Source organism: Delphinus delphis, chromosome 11 (genome assembly GCF_949987515.2).
Source record: "Delphinus delphis chromosome 11, mDelDel1.2, whole genome shotgun sequence".
In the NCBI taxonomy this organism is placed as follows: Eukaryota; Metazoa; Chordata; class Mammalia; order Artiodactyla; family Delphinidae; genus Delphinus; species Delphinus delphis.
In genome coordinates this window covers 80,320,839-80,337,612 of record NC_082693.1, presented here as the reverse complement: position 1 = coordinate 80,337,612, position 16,774 = coordinate 80,320,839, and the positions used below count along the sequence as shown (strand labels likewise).

Below are 16,774 nucleotides of genomic sequence, written 5' to 3'. Positions count from 1 at the left end.
CTGTGAGGGTGTTTGGGGATGAGGTTAAACTTTAAATAGGTAGACTAAGTAAAGCTGATTGCCCTCTCTAACGCATGGGCCTTATCCCATCAGTTGAAGGCTTGAATAGAACCGAAAGGCTGATGTCGCCCTGAATGAGAGAATTTGTCCTGCTTGATAGTCTTTGAACTAGGAAACCAGCTTTCTTCCTGCCTTCATACTCAAACTAAAACATCATCTCTTCCTCTGTCTCAAGCCTACCAACCTTCGGATTAGAACTATACCATCAGCTCTCCTGGTTCTCAGGCCATAGGACTTGGACTGGAGCTATACCTTTCTCTTTCTGTCTCTCACTCTGACTTGTACACCACTCTCTCACCACTCTGTTGCAGCAACACTGGCCTTCTTACGGTTCAGAATACCCTTAAGGAGATTTTCATATCTTCTTCTCTCTGTCTGCAATAATAATGCCTATCTCATTGCTTTGTTTTACTTTTTTCATAGAACTTAACCATCATCAGAAATTATACTCTTTTTGATTTGCCTACAGTTGTGTCCTTTGGTGGAATGTAAGCATCCTGAGGGTGGGATATTGCCTTTGGTACTGCTGAAACTTTGGCATCTAGGACAGTGCCCAGTGGACAGAGGTATTTTATACGTATTTGTGAAATGAATTCAGAATTTCTGCTAATATCAACATCAGCACTAGAATCCCAAAGACATTTTTGATTTTCCAAAGAGGAATGCAATGACCCAATAAACAAAAGTTATGATCTTTAATAAAAGAAGAAATTGCTAGTTTTCCATAATTTGTTTTCATCTTAACATGAAATTTAGGGTTTTATTGTTATTCAGGTATTTATATAGGTGATAAATATCAGAGACAAAGATGGATAAAAAAAAATATTGAACTTCTTACTATTGGATACTTACTCTGACATTTCTTTGAAATTCTAATTATTCTTTGAATAACTATCAGATTGGAATTCACACATATTTAGTTCTGTGCCTTAGCATGAAATATCCACTTGTCAAAAAAGAAGTGTGAAATTAAATGAGACATGTTATGAAAAACAGTTTAATCTATATACTTTGCCTCAGTTTCATCTAAAGAAATAGTAATAAAATGCAAAAGTTCTTTTCAAAGTATATTTTTAAAAATATACAAGCATGTCAAACTAATAATCTTTACTGAGTGTCTAATATAATAAATTACTACCACCTTTCTTTGTGAAAATGGAAACCCTCTAGATTAGAAATTGTTGTTGTAATAAAGAAACACATATTTAATGTGTTCTATGCCACAGGCATTGTTCTAACTCCTATACTTTTATTTTTTTCATTCAGCTTCACAATACTTTTAGTTATATACTATTACTATCATTATTTCCAGATATGAAAATATAAACATTGCCAGAGTTTATTGTGAAGAATGTATTAATTCTTCTTTAAAACTTGGGATACAGGCTAAATCAGTTATCTATTGCCACATAGTAAACCACCCCAAACTTTGTGGCTTAAATCAACAGCCATTTATTTAGCTCATGATTCTGATACGTGTTTTCTTCTGGCCTGGGCCAGACTCAGATAATCTTGCCTGGGCTTGTTCATGCAACCGTGGTCAATTGGCAGATTGTCCTGGAGTTGGTTAGTCCTGGTCGGCCTCACTCACATGTTGAAAGTTAGCTGGCCTTCAGCTGAAGTGACAGGGTGGCTGGTGTGTTAACCATGCCCTTTTATTTTGGAGGGGTTTTTTTTTTTTTTTTTTTTTTTTTTTGATGCTTTGACATCTTGGGACCTTGCTGGCTCTGCAGACACTGCCCCTCCCAGGGCTAGGTAATTCTTAAAGATAGTAAATAACTCACCTGAAGACACACTTTTCATACGCTAACCAATCTAAAACCATACTCTAACCACTTTCTTTATCAGGTTCTCACACTGGGCCACTACCCACCTGCCCTAATCACAGCAGACCCAGGTACCAGATAACTAGGAACAATCCCTATGGCCTAGAGCCTAATGAAAAGACTTGAAGTAACCAGTCCTAAAACTGCTTACCCTGTTTTGTCCATTACTTCCCATAGAAAGCACAATAAAGGCTCTTGTCCATCTTTTCCCCCACTCATTCTGCCTCTTGACTAATACTGGTGCTTCCGCATGTGTCGTTTCCACCCCCAGTGACATGGCATGCTCCTTCCTCTTGGGATCTATGACTATAACAATGTCTTTTCAGTGGCAATTGTCTCCTAATCTGTTAGGCTCATTATACTTGGGGGAAAAAAAAAAGAAAAAAACTCCTACAATTTCAAACACCTGGGTAATGTATCATTTCATCATCCAGTGGGCTAGCCCGAGCTTGTTCACATAGCGGCAGGGTTCCAAGAGCTGCAAGAGAACAAGTCCCAGTCCATGAGTGCTTTTCAAGTCTTTCTTATATCATGCTTGCCATTGTCCCATTGACCAAAGCAAGGCACATGGCCACACTTAAAGTCGCTTGGGAGGAATGGATACAGGCTTGGGGTGTGGCTACAAGGAGCCTTTGCGGATTGGGGTCATAACTGCAATCAATCCACCCAACAGGAATTTCAGGAGGTTTCATATCAATTTCACATTGTCTTTGATCTGAGAAATCCTTAGGGTTTGGGCACTGAAATAAGTAATATTTGCCTTTTCACAACTCTTGGCAAAAATGTTAACAACTATCACAATGCTAAGAACTATTATTCAAAAGCCTAGGCTTATGAGCTAATAACGAAATTCTCTTTTACTTAGAGAAGTGACTGCTTGTGACTAGAGCACATGGACAATATAAAGCATTTTGGAATGGCGATTGTAGTTGTTTTGATGAAACCACCGAAGGGATGGTAACCTAATAATGATATTCATAGGAAAATTTAAATAATATTATGCCCCTAAATATCTCATTATTGTGAACATGATCAGAAACCTCTTGACTGAGATTTACAGAATCTTTTTCTTATAATAGACTGACTCTTTTCAATTTTTCCTCTCAAACTTAAACCCTTTAGCCTTCTTCAGCAACTTCTCAGTAAAATTCTTCCCTATTTCAGAATTCTTCCTTCCTTCTACATTATTTATGCATTACTATCATCTCATACCAACCTGCTTATGCTGTAAAGCATTATAGGGGAGCCAAGTAGCCCAGGAAGAAAAAAGAGAAAATAAATTGGAACAGAACACCAGATTTTATTTTCTCTTAGTATTAGCTTACCTCCATGAAGCAGAAGAAATTCTTTTCATCCACTTTCCCCAAATTCCAGAAATAGTCATAAACAGGAGAAACATGTCTCTCCTCACAAAGAGCCTACTTGATTGTCCTTGAACCCTAGATTGTTCTTTTATCTTCATAGTAATATATTTTCCAAGCCAGTGGATATAGGAAATCTGATAGACCTTAGTTTGAATCTCAGCTTAACCACTTACTAGATGGGGAAACTTCAGAAGCTTAAGTTGTCTACATGTTAATTTTGACTTCTAAAAAATGGATATAATAGAGCATAAACTCTAGCCTTTAGAAAGAGTTTAAGGTTGCCTTGCCTTATGCTCCACCCATTCTTCTACCCCAAGAAGGATCTCTGTTGTGAGGGGAGGGAAAAATGGAGTTAGGAAGGACATAGGGTTGCTACATTACAAAGGGATGGAGTTTTTATGGGACGATCAAGTGCTTATAATAGTACGGGATGAATCAGATTGTTTCTCTTTTAGACTGTTGTCTCTCGGACCTTTCTTCCTGTCACTCTTGTTTCTTTCATCTCAGGATACCACTGTGTTAGGTCTAGGCAGGGGGATGTCTTCGTTTGGAAAAGCCAAACAGGAACCAGGGTGAGGTCTGGGGATATGTAAAGCCAGGAATGTACCTACTTCTATCAGCTCCAAGAAAGGCAAGAGTATACAGACCTGCGACCAAACTTCAATAAAGAAAGCCAATTTGTCTGTAGCATTCTTTGAGCAAATATCTATTGAGACTTATTGTAGTAGCCAATTTGTTTACATATTCTGGCCAAATCTCTTTTCTGTGAGAAAATCATGATTATTAATCATTTCACAGGATTGTTATGACGATCAGATGAGGGGATATAAATATTATCTCTAATTCAGTGCATGCATAGTAAATAGCCCATACCAAATAAATGTTACTTGTAAATTTATAAAAACTTTGGTGTCTTGGGTTTATAATAATAACTAACTTTTTTAAAGTGTGAGTCAGCAAGTCAAGTTTGAATTTGTTGTTATTATCTACCACATTGGCTATATTTTACTTTTTCATAAGATTAGGTTATGGGCTTATCAGGTAATTTAACTTTTGATCATGGCAAATATTTAGCTGAATTTTTTTTGAATTTTGTTTTATTTATTTTTTTATACAGCAGGATCTCATTAGTTATCCATTTTATACATATTAGTGTATATATGTCAATCCCAATCTCCCAATTCATCATACCACCACCACCACCACCCCCTGCCATGTTCCCCGCTTGGTGTCCATACGTTTATTCTCTACATCTGTGTCTGAATTTCTGCCCTGCAAACCAGTTCATCTGCACCATTTTCCTAGGTTCCACATATATGCATTAATATACGATATTTGTTTTTCTCTTTCTGACTTACTTCACTCTGTATGACAGTCTCTAGATCCATCCACATCTCTACAAATGACCCAATTTCATTCCTTTTTAAGGCTGAGCAATATTCCATTGTATATATGTACTACATCTTCTTTATCCATTCGTCTGTCGATGGGCATTTAGGTTGCTTCCATATCCTGGCTGTTGTAAATAGTGCTGCAATGAACATTGGGATGCATGTGTCCTTTTGAATTATGGTTTTCTTTGGGTATATGCCCAGTAGTGGGATTGCTGGGTCGTATGGTAATTCTATTTTTAGTGTTTTAAGGAACTCCATACTGTTCTCCATACTGGCTGTATCAATTTACATTCCTACCAACAGTGCAAGAGGGTTCTCTTTTCTCCACACCCTCTCCAGCATTTGTTGTTTGTAGATTTTCTGATGATACCCATTCTAACTGGTGCGAGGTGATACCTCATTGTAGTTTTGATTTGCATTTCTCTAATGATTAGTGATGTTGAGCAGCTTTTCATGTGCTTCTTGGCCATCTGTATGTCTTCTTTGGAGAAATGTCTATTTAGGTCTTCTGCCCACTTTGGATTGGGTTGTTTGTTTTTTTAATATTGAGCTGCATGAGTTGTTTATATATTTTGGAGATTAATCCTTTTCCGTTGATTCATTTGCAAATATTTTCTCCCATTCTGAGGATTGTCTTTTCCTCTTGTTTGTAGTTTCCTTTGCTGTGCAAAAGCTTTTAAGTTTCATTAAGTCTCATTTGTTTATTTTTGTTTTTATTTCCATTACTCTAGGAGGTAGATCAAAAAAAATCTTGCTGTGATTTATGTCAAAGAGTGTTCTTCCTATGTTTTCCTCTAAGAGTTTTATAGTGTCCAGTCTTAGGTCTCTAATCCATTTTGAGTTTATTTTTGTGTATGGTGCTAGGGAGTGTTCTAATTTCATTCTTTTACATGTAGCTGTCCAGTTTTCCCAGCACCACTTATTGAAGAGACTGTCTTTTTTCCATTGTATATCCTTGCCTCCTTTGTCGTAGATTAGCTGACCATAGGTGCATGGGTTTATCTCTGGGCTTTCTATCCTGTTCCATTGATCTATATTTCTGTTTTTGTGCCAGTACCATACTGTCCTGATTACTGTAGCTTTGTAGTATAGTCTAAATCAGGGAGTCTGATTCCTCCAGCTCCGTTTTTTTCCCTCAAGATCATTTTGACTGTTCGGGTTCTTTTGTGTCTCCATACAAATTTTAAGATTTTTTGTTCTAGTTCTGTAAAAAATGCCATTGGTAATTTGATAGGGATTGCATTGAATCTGTAGATTGCTTTGGGTAGTATATTCATTTTCACAGTATTGATTCTTCCAATCCAAGAACATGGTATATCTCTCCATCTGTTTGTATCATCTTTAATTTCTTTCATCAGTGTCTTATAGTTTTCTGCATACAGGTCTTTTGTCTCCTTAGGTAGGTTTATTTGTAGGTAGTTTTATTCTTTTTGTTGCAGTGGTAAATAGGAGTGTTTCCTTAATTTCTCTTACATATTTTTCATCATTAGTGTATAGGAATGCAAGAGATTTCTGTGCATTAATTTTGTATCCTGCAACTTTACCAAATTCATTGATTTAGCTGAATATTAAAGTGACCAATCAAAAAAGTAAACTGACTTCCTTTGCTAATTTCTTTGGCCAGGTTTTTACACAGTATGTCTTTAAAAGACAAATTAGGTCATTAAAAAAAGGCATGGTGTATTTTAAATCTCAGCAAATGTTTATGTTTTATCTTAGAAAAAATTATAAAGAATAAAAATTATCATCTTTGGTTTCTTTTCTGCATTACATTTTCAAAGATCTAAAGAAATTGAAAAATAACTAATGCTATCATAGAAGAAAGAAAGATAGCTTTACGTTAGTAGCTCAACATCAGCTTCTTGTAAAAGACACTCAATTTTTAGTGATATTGCATTGTTTGCCTATGTTTAAGCCTGAACAAATCCTTTTTGTCTAAATCATATAATCTGTATAGAATTAATCTTAATTTTATATTTGAAGTAACACGTCCGGATTATTAGCCTTAAATTACTCCTAATTATACTTCTTTTCAAGATTTTGGTTTTGAATTTATTTCCTGGCAGAAGGGCAAAGGAATGTCATTATATATGATCTTGATTTACCTGCCTGATGTCCTACTGCACAATGATTCATTTACTCCAAGAGTTTGAACGTGGGTGTCCCATTTTAAGAAAACCTGATTTTATCCAATGTAAAACATATTCCCTGGGGACAAAGGAGAAGGGTGGGCAATTACTCAATTAATACCCGATTCATACGTTTGAAATGCACCCTAAAGTAATTCAGGAAGATCTGGTTCATACACACACAAACACACACACACACACACAGACACACACACACACACATTCATTTTATACATGGCACTGTAGCCTCATGGGTATTTCATAAAGTGAGGATATCACTGTGTAGCAACAAATCAAATGTCTGGACATTGCACAAGTTGTATCAGGGCTTTCAGAGTCCTTTATAAACAAGCATCCTGACCTTCTTTTTCCCTTTTGCAGATGATCTCTCTCAAGAGGAGGACAATGATCCCCCAAAAGAATATGATCCTGGGCAATTTGCAGGCCTTCTCCATGGATCCTCTCCAGCATGTGAGTCCCCTGAAAATCCATTTCATCTCTATGGGAAAAGAGATGAACGTGAAGAAGGAAAAGATGAAGTCAGTTTGACAAATAGTCCTTTGCCTTTCAAGCAGACTCCAATAGAAAATAACTCAGAACCTTTGGTAAAGAAAATTAAACCCAAAGTAGTCAGTAGAACAATTTTTCACAAAAAAGGCAACCAACTCGAAAACCATACCATTGTTGGCACAAGAACAACTAGGAGTGGATCCCGGAATGGGGACCAGTGGATTGTGAACACGGGGGGATTTGTGGAGAGAGCCTGTACCCTGGGAAGAATAAGGTCATTGCCAAAAGCCCTGATCGACATGCATTTATCAAAAAGTGTCTCTAAATCGGATTCTGATCTCATTGCCTACCCTTCGAATGCAAAAACATCAAGAGTTAACTGGACTGAATCTTCAACTGCTGATCACAGTTCTAAAGGGAATTCTGAAAGAACGCCATCCTTCACTTCCGAATGGGAAGAAGTAAGATTTGTTCTTATTATTCCTTATTTAATGCTTTAGCATCGAGGGGGTTTTGGGAGAAGGATTTTCAGCTTTTTAAGTCTCTCAAAGGAAAAAAAATTAACAAACACATATAATTCCAAGTGGAAGGGAAAGGTTCCAGAGGTGTCACATGATAATTTCACAGTGAGTGTGAAAACAACACATGAGGGGAAATCTGTTGTTTCTATAGAAATTGATATCAAGCAGAAGTAATAACTAGCTATGAGGTACAAGAAAATGTTCACATTGTGTCCTACCAAGCATTGCAGCTGACAAATTGAGAAAAATATTTGTATTTTTGTTGCTCCATATCATTTTGTTACTTGCTAAACTCTTTGTTAGCTCATCTCCCTTCTTTAAAGTATCTTATAGTTTCAGAAGGACTTTTATAATCTTGATGATAAACAGAATGGTCCTGGCCTTTCTCCAAATACCATACAAAAAACACAAATTACTTAATATTTCCCTTTACAACTATTAGAGAGACATTAAAGAAAAATATGTTATAGTCCAGTATCACCAATTTAAGCTCTACTTAAAGACAAAGTCTTTAATTTCATAGAATTACTCAGAAAGCAAGTGCCCTTGTAAGGTTATAAAATATCATCCTTTTCCCTGACATCATTATTATATAATAAAGTAATGAAGTCTCTTGCTTTTTCTTGAATTTCTTCAAAGAATGGACCACGCTCTTCCTTGGCATTTCATTCTAACATGTCACATTTTGTCTCTCAGAAGATTGTGCTGGTTGGATTAGGTTTTGAAGCACAGTAGGTCACTATAGTATTCTGAGAACTAGAAATGGAAATGGTTCTGGTATTGACATTCTGAATTGAGCTGTTAGAGAAAATCACTTAATCTCTCTGCACCTGTTTCAGGGTGAACAAAATGGGACCTTTAAGTAATGCTCACTGTCCTTTCTGAAACCTGCTGTCTTACTAAGGTTGCTAGGATGATGAGGAGAGGGATTAAACCATAAATAGCTAAAGCTCTGACAGTCACATCTTCCTATACATTCCATAGTAGTAGATTGATAGTTTATTCAGATCTATCCATTTCTTATATTTATTAACTCTGTGAATAACATCTGGAGATCCTTTTTGGAACATGGCAGGATTAATTAACATTTAACTTACCTCTTAGCATCAGGTTGTCTCCATGCCTAGATTCTTGTGATTACATGCTACAAATCAGCTTGTGTCTGGTTAAACCATTTAACAAGAACTTGGTTCTAATGGTCATGCTTCACTGGTCAGATGAGATGCACGCTCTCAGACAGAAGAGGAAGTATGCCCGAGAGGGTAGACATCGTCACGTGAATTTATCTTCAGCTCCTTCCCCATCTGAGTTTAAAGAATACACAATTTCTAACTTACTGACCCATGTAGGTCCAAACAAAGTTCATTTTAGGAAATACAAAGAAAAGGCAAGCTGATTTTGAAAGTTTAAGAAAGGGAAATATAATATGTATTTCTAAAAGCATTTCAAAAGATGTCTGCCTCCCTTTAAACCCTTCTCTGTCAGTCTCTTAATTGTTGAATTGCAATGGTAATAATATCAAGAATATATGCTTCTGGGAAAAAAAAGCATATATGCTTCTGGCATATGAAAGTATTTTAAAATGCAATGCTGTATGCTAAGTGAAATGAGTCAGACAGAGAGAGACAAATACTATATTATATCACATATATATGGAATCTAAAAAACATAACAAACTAGTGACTGTAACAAAAAAGAAGCAGACGTACAGATATAGAAATCAAACTAGTGGTTACCAGTGGCAGGGGAGAGGGGCAATATAAGGTGGGGGATTAAGAGGTACAAACTGTTGGCTGTAAGATAGGCTCAAGGATGTATTGTACAACACAGGGAATATAGCCAATATTTTGTAATCACTGTAAATGGAAACTAACCTTTAAATTTTGTATAAAAAATAAAAATAAATTAAAAATTTTTAAATAAAAAATAAAAGTGCAACACTATAAGTGAATGTAATAATTCCTTTATATGGTTTTTGTTTCTCACAGATTGACAAAATAATGAGTTCCATAGATGTTGGAATTAACAGCGAACTTGAAGAAATTAATGGTGAGAACACAAGTAAGGAAACCTCTCCTCTATGTTGTAAGGAATAAATGTGCTCAAGAACTAGCTATGAAATGATAGGAGTCTATAGATAATTTCATGTTTTACCATAACAATAGTAGCTACAAATTATTTTTTTCCATTCATATCAAACAACTATAACCTCTAAACAACATCAATTATACTGATTTAGCAAATTGAGAGATTTTTCCCCATGTGCTATTTTACTATGCCAGTTAACATTAATGAAATTCCAACTTTATGTAGAGCTAAGTATGAAGCAATTCAAAATGTTCTAGAACATGGTAACAACACACTACTATTTCTCATTCCGTGAAACGTCCCATTCATCCTGGCCAATTGATTAACAACTTCTCCTAAATTGTAAGCTCCAGTATGGCAAGAACTGTGTGTTATTCATCTTCTTGTATCCCAGAATACCTAGCAGCGTGTCTCACAAATAGTCGGTTCTGCAATCACCCTTACAAGGTATTGTTTTCTTCCCTATAATTAAAGCTCAAGAGTGGAACGTCATTTAAAACTTGAAGTTAAAAAAAAAAAAAAAAAAAAAAAAACTTGAAGTTAGTAGTGATAGTTGATGTTTCTGTAGAGATGATAAGATTAAGGTCTGTAGGAGAGAAGCCTAAATATATCACAGGGTAAACAGTTACAGTCCTTGTGGCCCTTTGATAGTCACCAGAGTCTTTTAACAGCACTCTAAGTGACTGTTAAGCACAGGAAAGTTGGAGAAGCGCTCTCTTCTGGTGCACTGGGCCTGGGTAGACAAGAAGTGACATTGAAATCTGGGGTTGCAGTCAATGAAGGGAACATTCAGGTCTAAATGATACCCTTGCAGGAGCACCCCACTCCTTGCTCCTATGCTGGGACAAGTATGAACTTAAATTGTTCTAATATGGCTGGGCTCCATGTTAATTAAGTGATAATTTCTTTAAAAACTAGACAGTTTTTTTTTTCTAAAACACGTGTTTGTTTTAGATTTTAAAAACTGAAAAATTATGAAAAAAATTACCAAAATTGTGTGCATTTGTTTAGTGACACAAGCTTGATGGCATGTGTAGCTAGCTCTCTCACACAGAAATGCTGATAAACATTGAGGACTTTTCCAGTATCCAGAGAACTAGCCTAAGAATGTATGTTGCCATATAGTTCTTTCAGATATGCTTACAGAATAATTTCAAGAAAGCTGTAGGAATGCAGATTTTTGACTGATGTGAAGGTAAGAATGTATTTTCTTATCATAGTAAGTTCCCCGTTACTGAGAATATTCAAGCAGAGATTTAATGCTTCTCTGTTGGAAGACTTAGGTGACATTGAACATTCTAATGTAAAATTCTTCAGATAGTACCATAGAATTGCGAAAATATCATAAATTTTATTATAATGAAAATAAGTACAAATGTTAAAATTGCCACTCGGGCAAAATTGCCTTTGAAGGGCATTTTAATAATAAATAAATCCACAGATTATTTTCCCTTAAATTACCCTCGTTTCACCTCTCAGATCACCATCCTACCCACTGCCTTTATTTACTATTTTTCTACAGTGATAATGAAAATGAAGACTCAGTCCCCAAAGCATCATTACTATTAACAAAGACTGGTTCTGTATGCGCCTTAATTTTCACTTCTTAATTACACACTAGTTATGCACTAAGTGATTGACCATAACATGTGGCATTCCAATTGGCCATTAGGCCATTTGTGAATTACAGCTTTAGTGGTGCAGGCTTTTCCCTCTCGAGACTAGACAGAACTGGAGAAGTGATAGACAACCCCGTGAAGATGACATTCCACAAATAATGTATTGGGTACTGAGTGTGGCCAGGAAATCGCATGGTGGAATAAAAAGTCAGACAGAAGTGAATTCAAATATCAGTCCTGCTATTTACTAGCTGCTTGATCTTCGGCAACTCACTCAGTTTCCCCATCAACAGAAATGGAGATATTAATGTAGGATCGTCGTAGAGACATATGCAATGGCATATAAGTAGAGTATGATACATGTAGACATGTATTAAATTTTACCTCTCCCTTGCCCTATCATGAGGGAGATGCTGTTTTAGACAGTGTGGGCATATCAAGGTAACCACACATCAGCCCTTCTTTTAAGAACTTTACAATGTCAGCTAGTCTCACAGCCTTCATGTTAAATTTGCTGTATTCCCTGGAATTGTGGCGTGTCAGTTAGAGTGCAGGTCATAACAAGCCCGACAGTCAGATGGTACCAGAGAAGAGTAATTACTAAAAGAGAGCATAAAACTCCAGGCTACCCCAGCAAGGAGAAGAGGATAATCTAGATGTTTGTTTGTTTGTTCGTTTTGGCTGCGTTGGGTCTTTGTTGCTGTGCACTGGCTTTCTCTAGTTGCGGCGAGCAGGAGCTACTCTTTGTTGCGGTGCACGGGCTTCTCACTGCGGTGGCTTCTCTTATGGAGCACGGGCTCTAGGCGCGCGGGCTTCAGTAGTTGTGGTACGCGCACTCAGTAGTTGTGGCTCACAGACTCTAGAGCGCAGGCTCAGGAGTTGTGGCGCACAGGCTTAGTTGCTTCTTGGCATGTGGGATCTTCTCAGACCAGGGATCAAACCCGTGTCCCCTGCATTGGCAGGTGGATTCTTAACCACTGTGCCACCAAGGAAGTCCCTTTAGAATGCATTGATTTAAATGTGCTAAATTATTTTTATGAAATCTGAGTATTCTCTTTTTGCTTGACAATGAGGAAGACATGTGCAGTAAAACCAATGGGAAGTCAATTTAGAGTGAGCACGAGGCAATGGTACTTTACCTAGTATTGTGTTGTCGGCATCTACAGTTTTGTTTTGGAAGGCCACTGAGCCAAGCACTACGACTGGCTTCATCACAGATGCATAGTTCTATGAGCATTTATGATGTTTGTTGCTAAAAACCTCAGAAGGTGATTGGGAGACTAAAATCATAAGCAGTGGAGATACATGATGGATCAAGGATCAGCATTAAATTTTCCATGCTGTTGCCCCTTATGTTTCATTGTTTTTGTTTGCCCTCCTCCCGCCGCGCTTGCATTTGCAATTTCAGGTATTTTTGTAAACAAAATATTTATTGGACCAGGAAGGGAGTTGGAACTCTTCCATCTTCATTCCTAAAAATATGAACCAGCTCAAAGTTTGAGCAGTCTCTATGAATTGTATAACTAGTTTCACCCATAGAAATCATTTTTCTCTCTTTTAAAAAAGTTCCTCAGCAATTATACAGTAGTTTGAAGCTTATCTGGCAGCCCCAACTCTCCAGGACTAAGATAGAAATAAAAGTAAATAACATTTACTGAATTTATTTTAGGTCAGTCCCTTAGGTTCTCACTCAGACTAATATTAATGGATGTTTTTCACAAACATAACGTCTGGTTTCCCACTTGAAATCAGACTTAAATGCCAGATAAATTGGCATTGGCAGTAGGATTCAGTTATATCAATACCTCGTATTATGTAGAACGTCCTGCTCTCTGGTGGTGCTGCATATGTGATATGATAATACATTCTATGTCATCGTGCACAGCCATGTATAGGATTTTTTCAGAGAAAAGATTTTAAGGTTAGATAGATTTGGCTTCAGATCCCAATGTTGCATCTCAGTGGCTTTGTGACCTCTTTGATCTCAGTTTCTTCCCCTATAAATTCAGAGTTTTAACAACCACCTCATAAGACTCCTGCAAGGTTAAATTATACGATTGTACTACTGTAGCCTAAAACATAGCAGGTGATCGATCAATAAATATAAATTCTCTTACTTTCTTATCCAGGTATGCATGACTTACCTTTCTAATTAGAGTGTACACCACACAGGAAGATACTTGGGAAATCTTTCTTTTTGATCAGTAAAAACTGTAGTTAAGATATAACTCTTCATATTCTAAGTTTTTTTCACGTGGAGTCTTTCTTGAAGTTTTATTTCTTAACCATTGTCTTTGTATCACAAGGAAGTACTTTCATGTTAGGAAATTTACCATATTCATTGGAACTACTTCATGTTGTCACACTTTCCAAGAATCAAGTTGATGATCTTCTTGATGAGATTGAGAATCACTTAAGTAAAGTGGAGGCAATAATTGGCTCCACAGGATCTGCTTATTGTTACACAACAGCAAATATGCAAAGTAACCAAGTGCCCAGACTTTACAGTCCAGGGGTGGCTGATAATCTTATAAACACCCTCCTATTTCTAAACTGGCCTCACTCATCTCCTGCTACAAGGACTTTAGGTATATGGACTATATTAGATTGATCTCAGGTACCTGAATATAAAAAATAGTATTTAGTTAAAACGTATTTTTTGAGGCTGGGATTTTTGTCCTTATACTTAAGATTGAATTGTATTCAAAGAGAAATATTCTAGAGTCTTATCTTTTAAAAATCTACTTTTGCCAATGTATGAATTTCATCTAAATTTTAATTATAAAGTATTTGTAAAGGATTTTACCATAGAGTACACTGTCTATATTGGATAGATAAAGCAACTCTTAAGTTATTTGCTTAAGAGAATACATAGCTCTGAAAGCAGCAGTTAACAATAATCCAGAGCCCTGCTTTCTAAGCTTTTGCTTCTCTTCCTCCAAGAGTCTGAGGGCCAGGTTACAGTGCAGGGTTCCTTATAGCCATAGAGACCTTCCATGAAGAGTTTCTAGGAATTTAGGGACTCGCTAAGGCAGAGTAAGTGTTCTCTCCTCCTGAACTAAGCTCCACCTTCTCCCTGGTCTACAGGAACAGAGAGAGTTCACATGATCCTTTCCCCAAAGAGAGTCTGTTTCTAAGTGGCTACGGCAGACATCTCCACAGCCCCAGAAGCTGCTCCTCCCTGATGTTTTGGTTGCTTCCAGGCCCCTGATATTTACTCACACAGTTCAGATCTGCATCCGGAGGTTCTTTGCCATCAATGCAGCTGATAGCTGTGCTCCTGCTAAGGTTGCTGATGGGAATATCATTCCTCAAACTCTAGGAGAACAACTTTTTTAAAAAAATGTATTTACAGTTTCCTAGAGTTGTCCTATTAGAGAAATGACAAAGAGGAAAGAAGCTGAATTGTATTCCATTCTTACTGTGTGCCAGATGCTGTGCAGTTTACTCCTGTGAGCATTCAGTTCTCCAAATAACTCGGTGAGGTATTATTATACCCATTTTATAGATGAAGAAAGGCTAAGAAAGGGTAACTTGTCAAAGTCAACTGCTTCAAACCTAGTTTTGTTTCTTCCAGAAGTTCATACTCCTTTCAATAAAATATGTTACTATAAAGAACAACAGACAGCCCTTTGCTTCTTTCTCTTTAGTTCAATTCATGAGCATATGCACTATGGGGAGCCAACTGAGGTGTTTACATGTAAAACCAACCACTTTCCCTTAGCAAAGCCTAACTATTGGTATGGAAGACTTTAGCTTAAACCCCAAAGCCCTCCCAAAGCACAGGCCACATGGTCATATATTTAAATGAATCACAAGCCTGAATATCTCCTACCTCCCGAAAGTGAAAGCATATGCTAATAATGATTTGGGTTTCACTTATTTTCAGAGGAAGAATTTTCCTTGCCTCCAGTAATATTTTTTCCATGAACTGTTAAATGGTACATAAAAGCCTCTCTGTGAAGTGCTTTGCAACAGGCATAACTTATTTTTTATTTTTATTTCTTTTTACAGCACTATTTTTAATAGAACCAACTGGGGAAGGTGGGTAGTGGCATACGTTAGCATACAGGCACACTATTGTCTAAATCAAGAGAGGATTAATTTTTATTATTGTTTTATGTAACACTTCACTGAGTAACTTAGTTTTTTTTTTTCAGATAGATTAAATCTAAGAAACTCCTTAATAATAGAATAACCATGTAACAGTGTGCGGTACAGTAATCATTAGGCTAGCATGAGTTAACTAATCTTTATCAAGAGATAGTGTTTAATCAACCAAACAATTGTGTCCTTAGCACAATAGACACTAAAATTTATTTAACATCTTTTAATGACTATTCCAAATAGTCATTAAAAACTAAAATAACCTACATAATAAAGATTTTGATCACTAAAATATGGCTGAGATTCTCTGGTTTTGAAATTACAAGTAATATTCATATGTGAAATTTGTTTTCTCTTAAGTATAAAATAGTTGGGTGTTATTCTGTGGCCTAATATTTGCCTATGATGTATCAATAGTTAGAACTGGTAAACTTTTTCAATTCAACGGAATATTTAACCTTCTAGAAGAGGCCTAGAGAGGTGAGCAAGTGCATCTTCTACTGTAGTTATACTGAAATACTTTCCATAACATCTTTCGTATATGATCAATCAACATCTGCTCACTACTTCCAGAGACAATGTATTCTATCACTGGGAAGCTCAAATTGTTAAAAACTCATTTTTTCAAGTCCCTTCTATCCATTTTTCTCTTAAAAAAATTTCCAGTGAAACAAAGGATGGATAATGGCCCATTATTTCTAATATATTATGAGTATCTTCAGGGTATGGCTGATATTTTTGCTAGACCATAGCCCCTTGCCCATTCACCATTAAGCTGAAAAACAGTGCAAAGAGTCTCCTTTATAGACACTTTAAAAATACTAGTTGCATGACTTCTATATAAATGTCAGTGCATTTTACAAAGTCCACCATTAACAACCTCATACTTGTAAGACAGTCGGAAGTAAAAATAATTGGGAGTACTTTGAAATATAGACAACAGGCCTTCATAAGTTATGGATCATCATAATGATTACTTTTAGATACAAATTTGTTTTCCCAAAATACAATGAAGAATGAAGTGATAAACATGGGTCACTTACCCATGAGAAAAACTTCATAGCTTATACTGGTTGTTTCTATGATACACTATTCTGGTAACAAAGGGCTTCTCATCTACCAGTATTTTTGATACTTAAGTATAAACTTCTAGAGA

At 36.4% G+C, this 16,774-nt stretch overlaps 1 protein-coding gene across 8 annotated transcripts in view; it reads left to right on the top strand.

The window, feature by feature from the left end:
• Positions 1-16,774, top strand: part of ANKS1B (ankyrin repeat and sterile alpha motif domain containing 1B) — a 1,152,360-nt gene that overhangs the window by 671,043 nt on the left and 464,543 nt on the right. For 4 of the 8 annotated variants that reach the window (XM_060025440.1, XM_060025439.1, XM_060025437.1 and 1 more), the window contains exons 13-14: positions 7,155-7,744; positions 9,793-9,865. In XM_060025440.1, coding sequence (XP_059881423.1) covers positions 7,155-7,744; positions 9,793-9,865 — 663 coding nt within the window. Of the gene's footprint in view, positions 1-7,154; positions 7,745-9,792; positions 9,866-16,774 lie in introns of those variants that run through there. The other 4 variants (XM_060025443.1, XM_060025441.1, XM_060025442.1 and 1 more) reach the window with 2 other exon arrangements.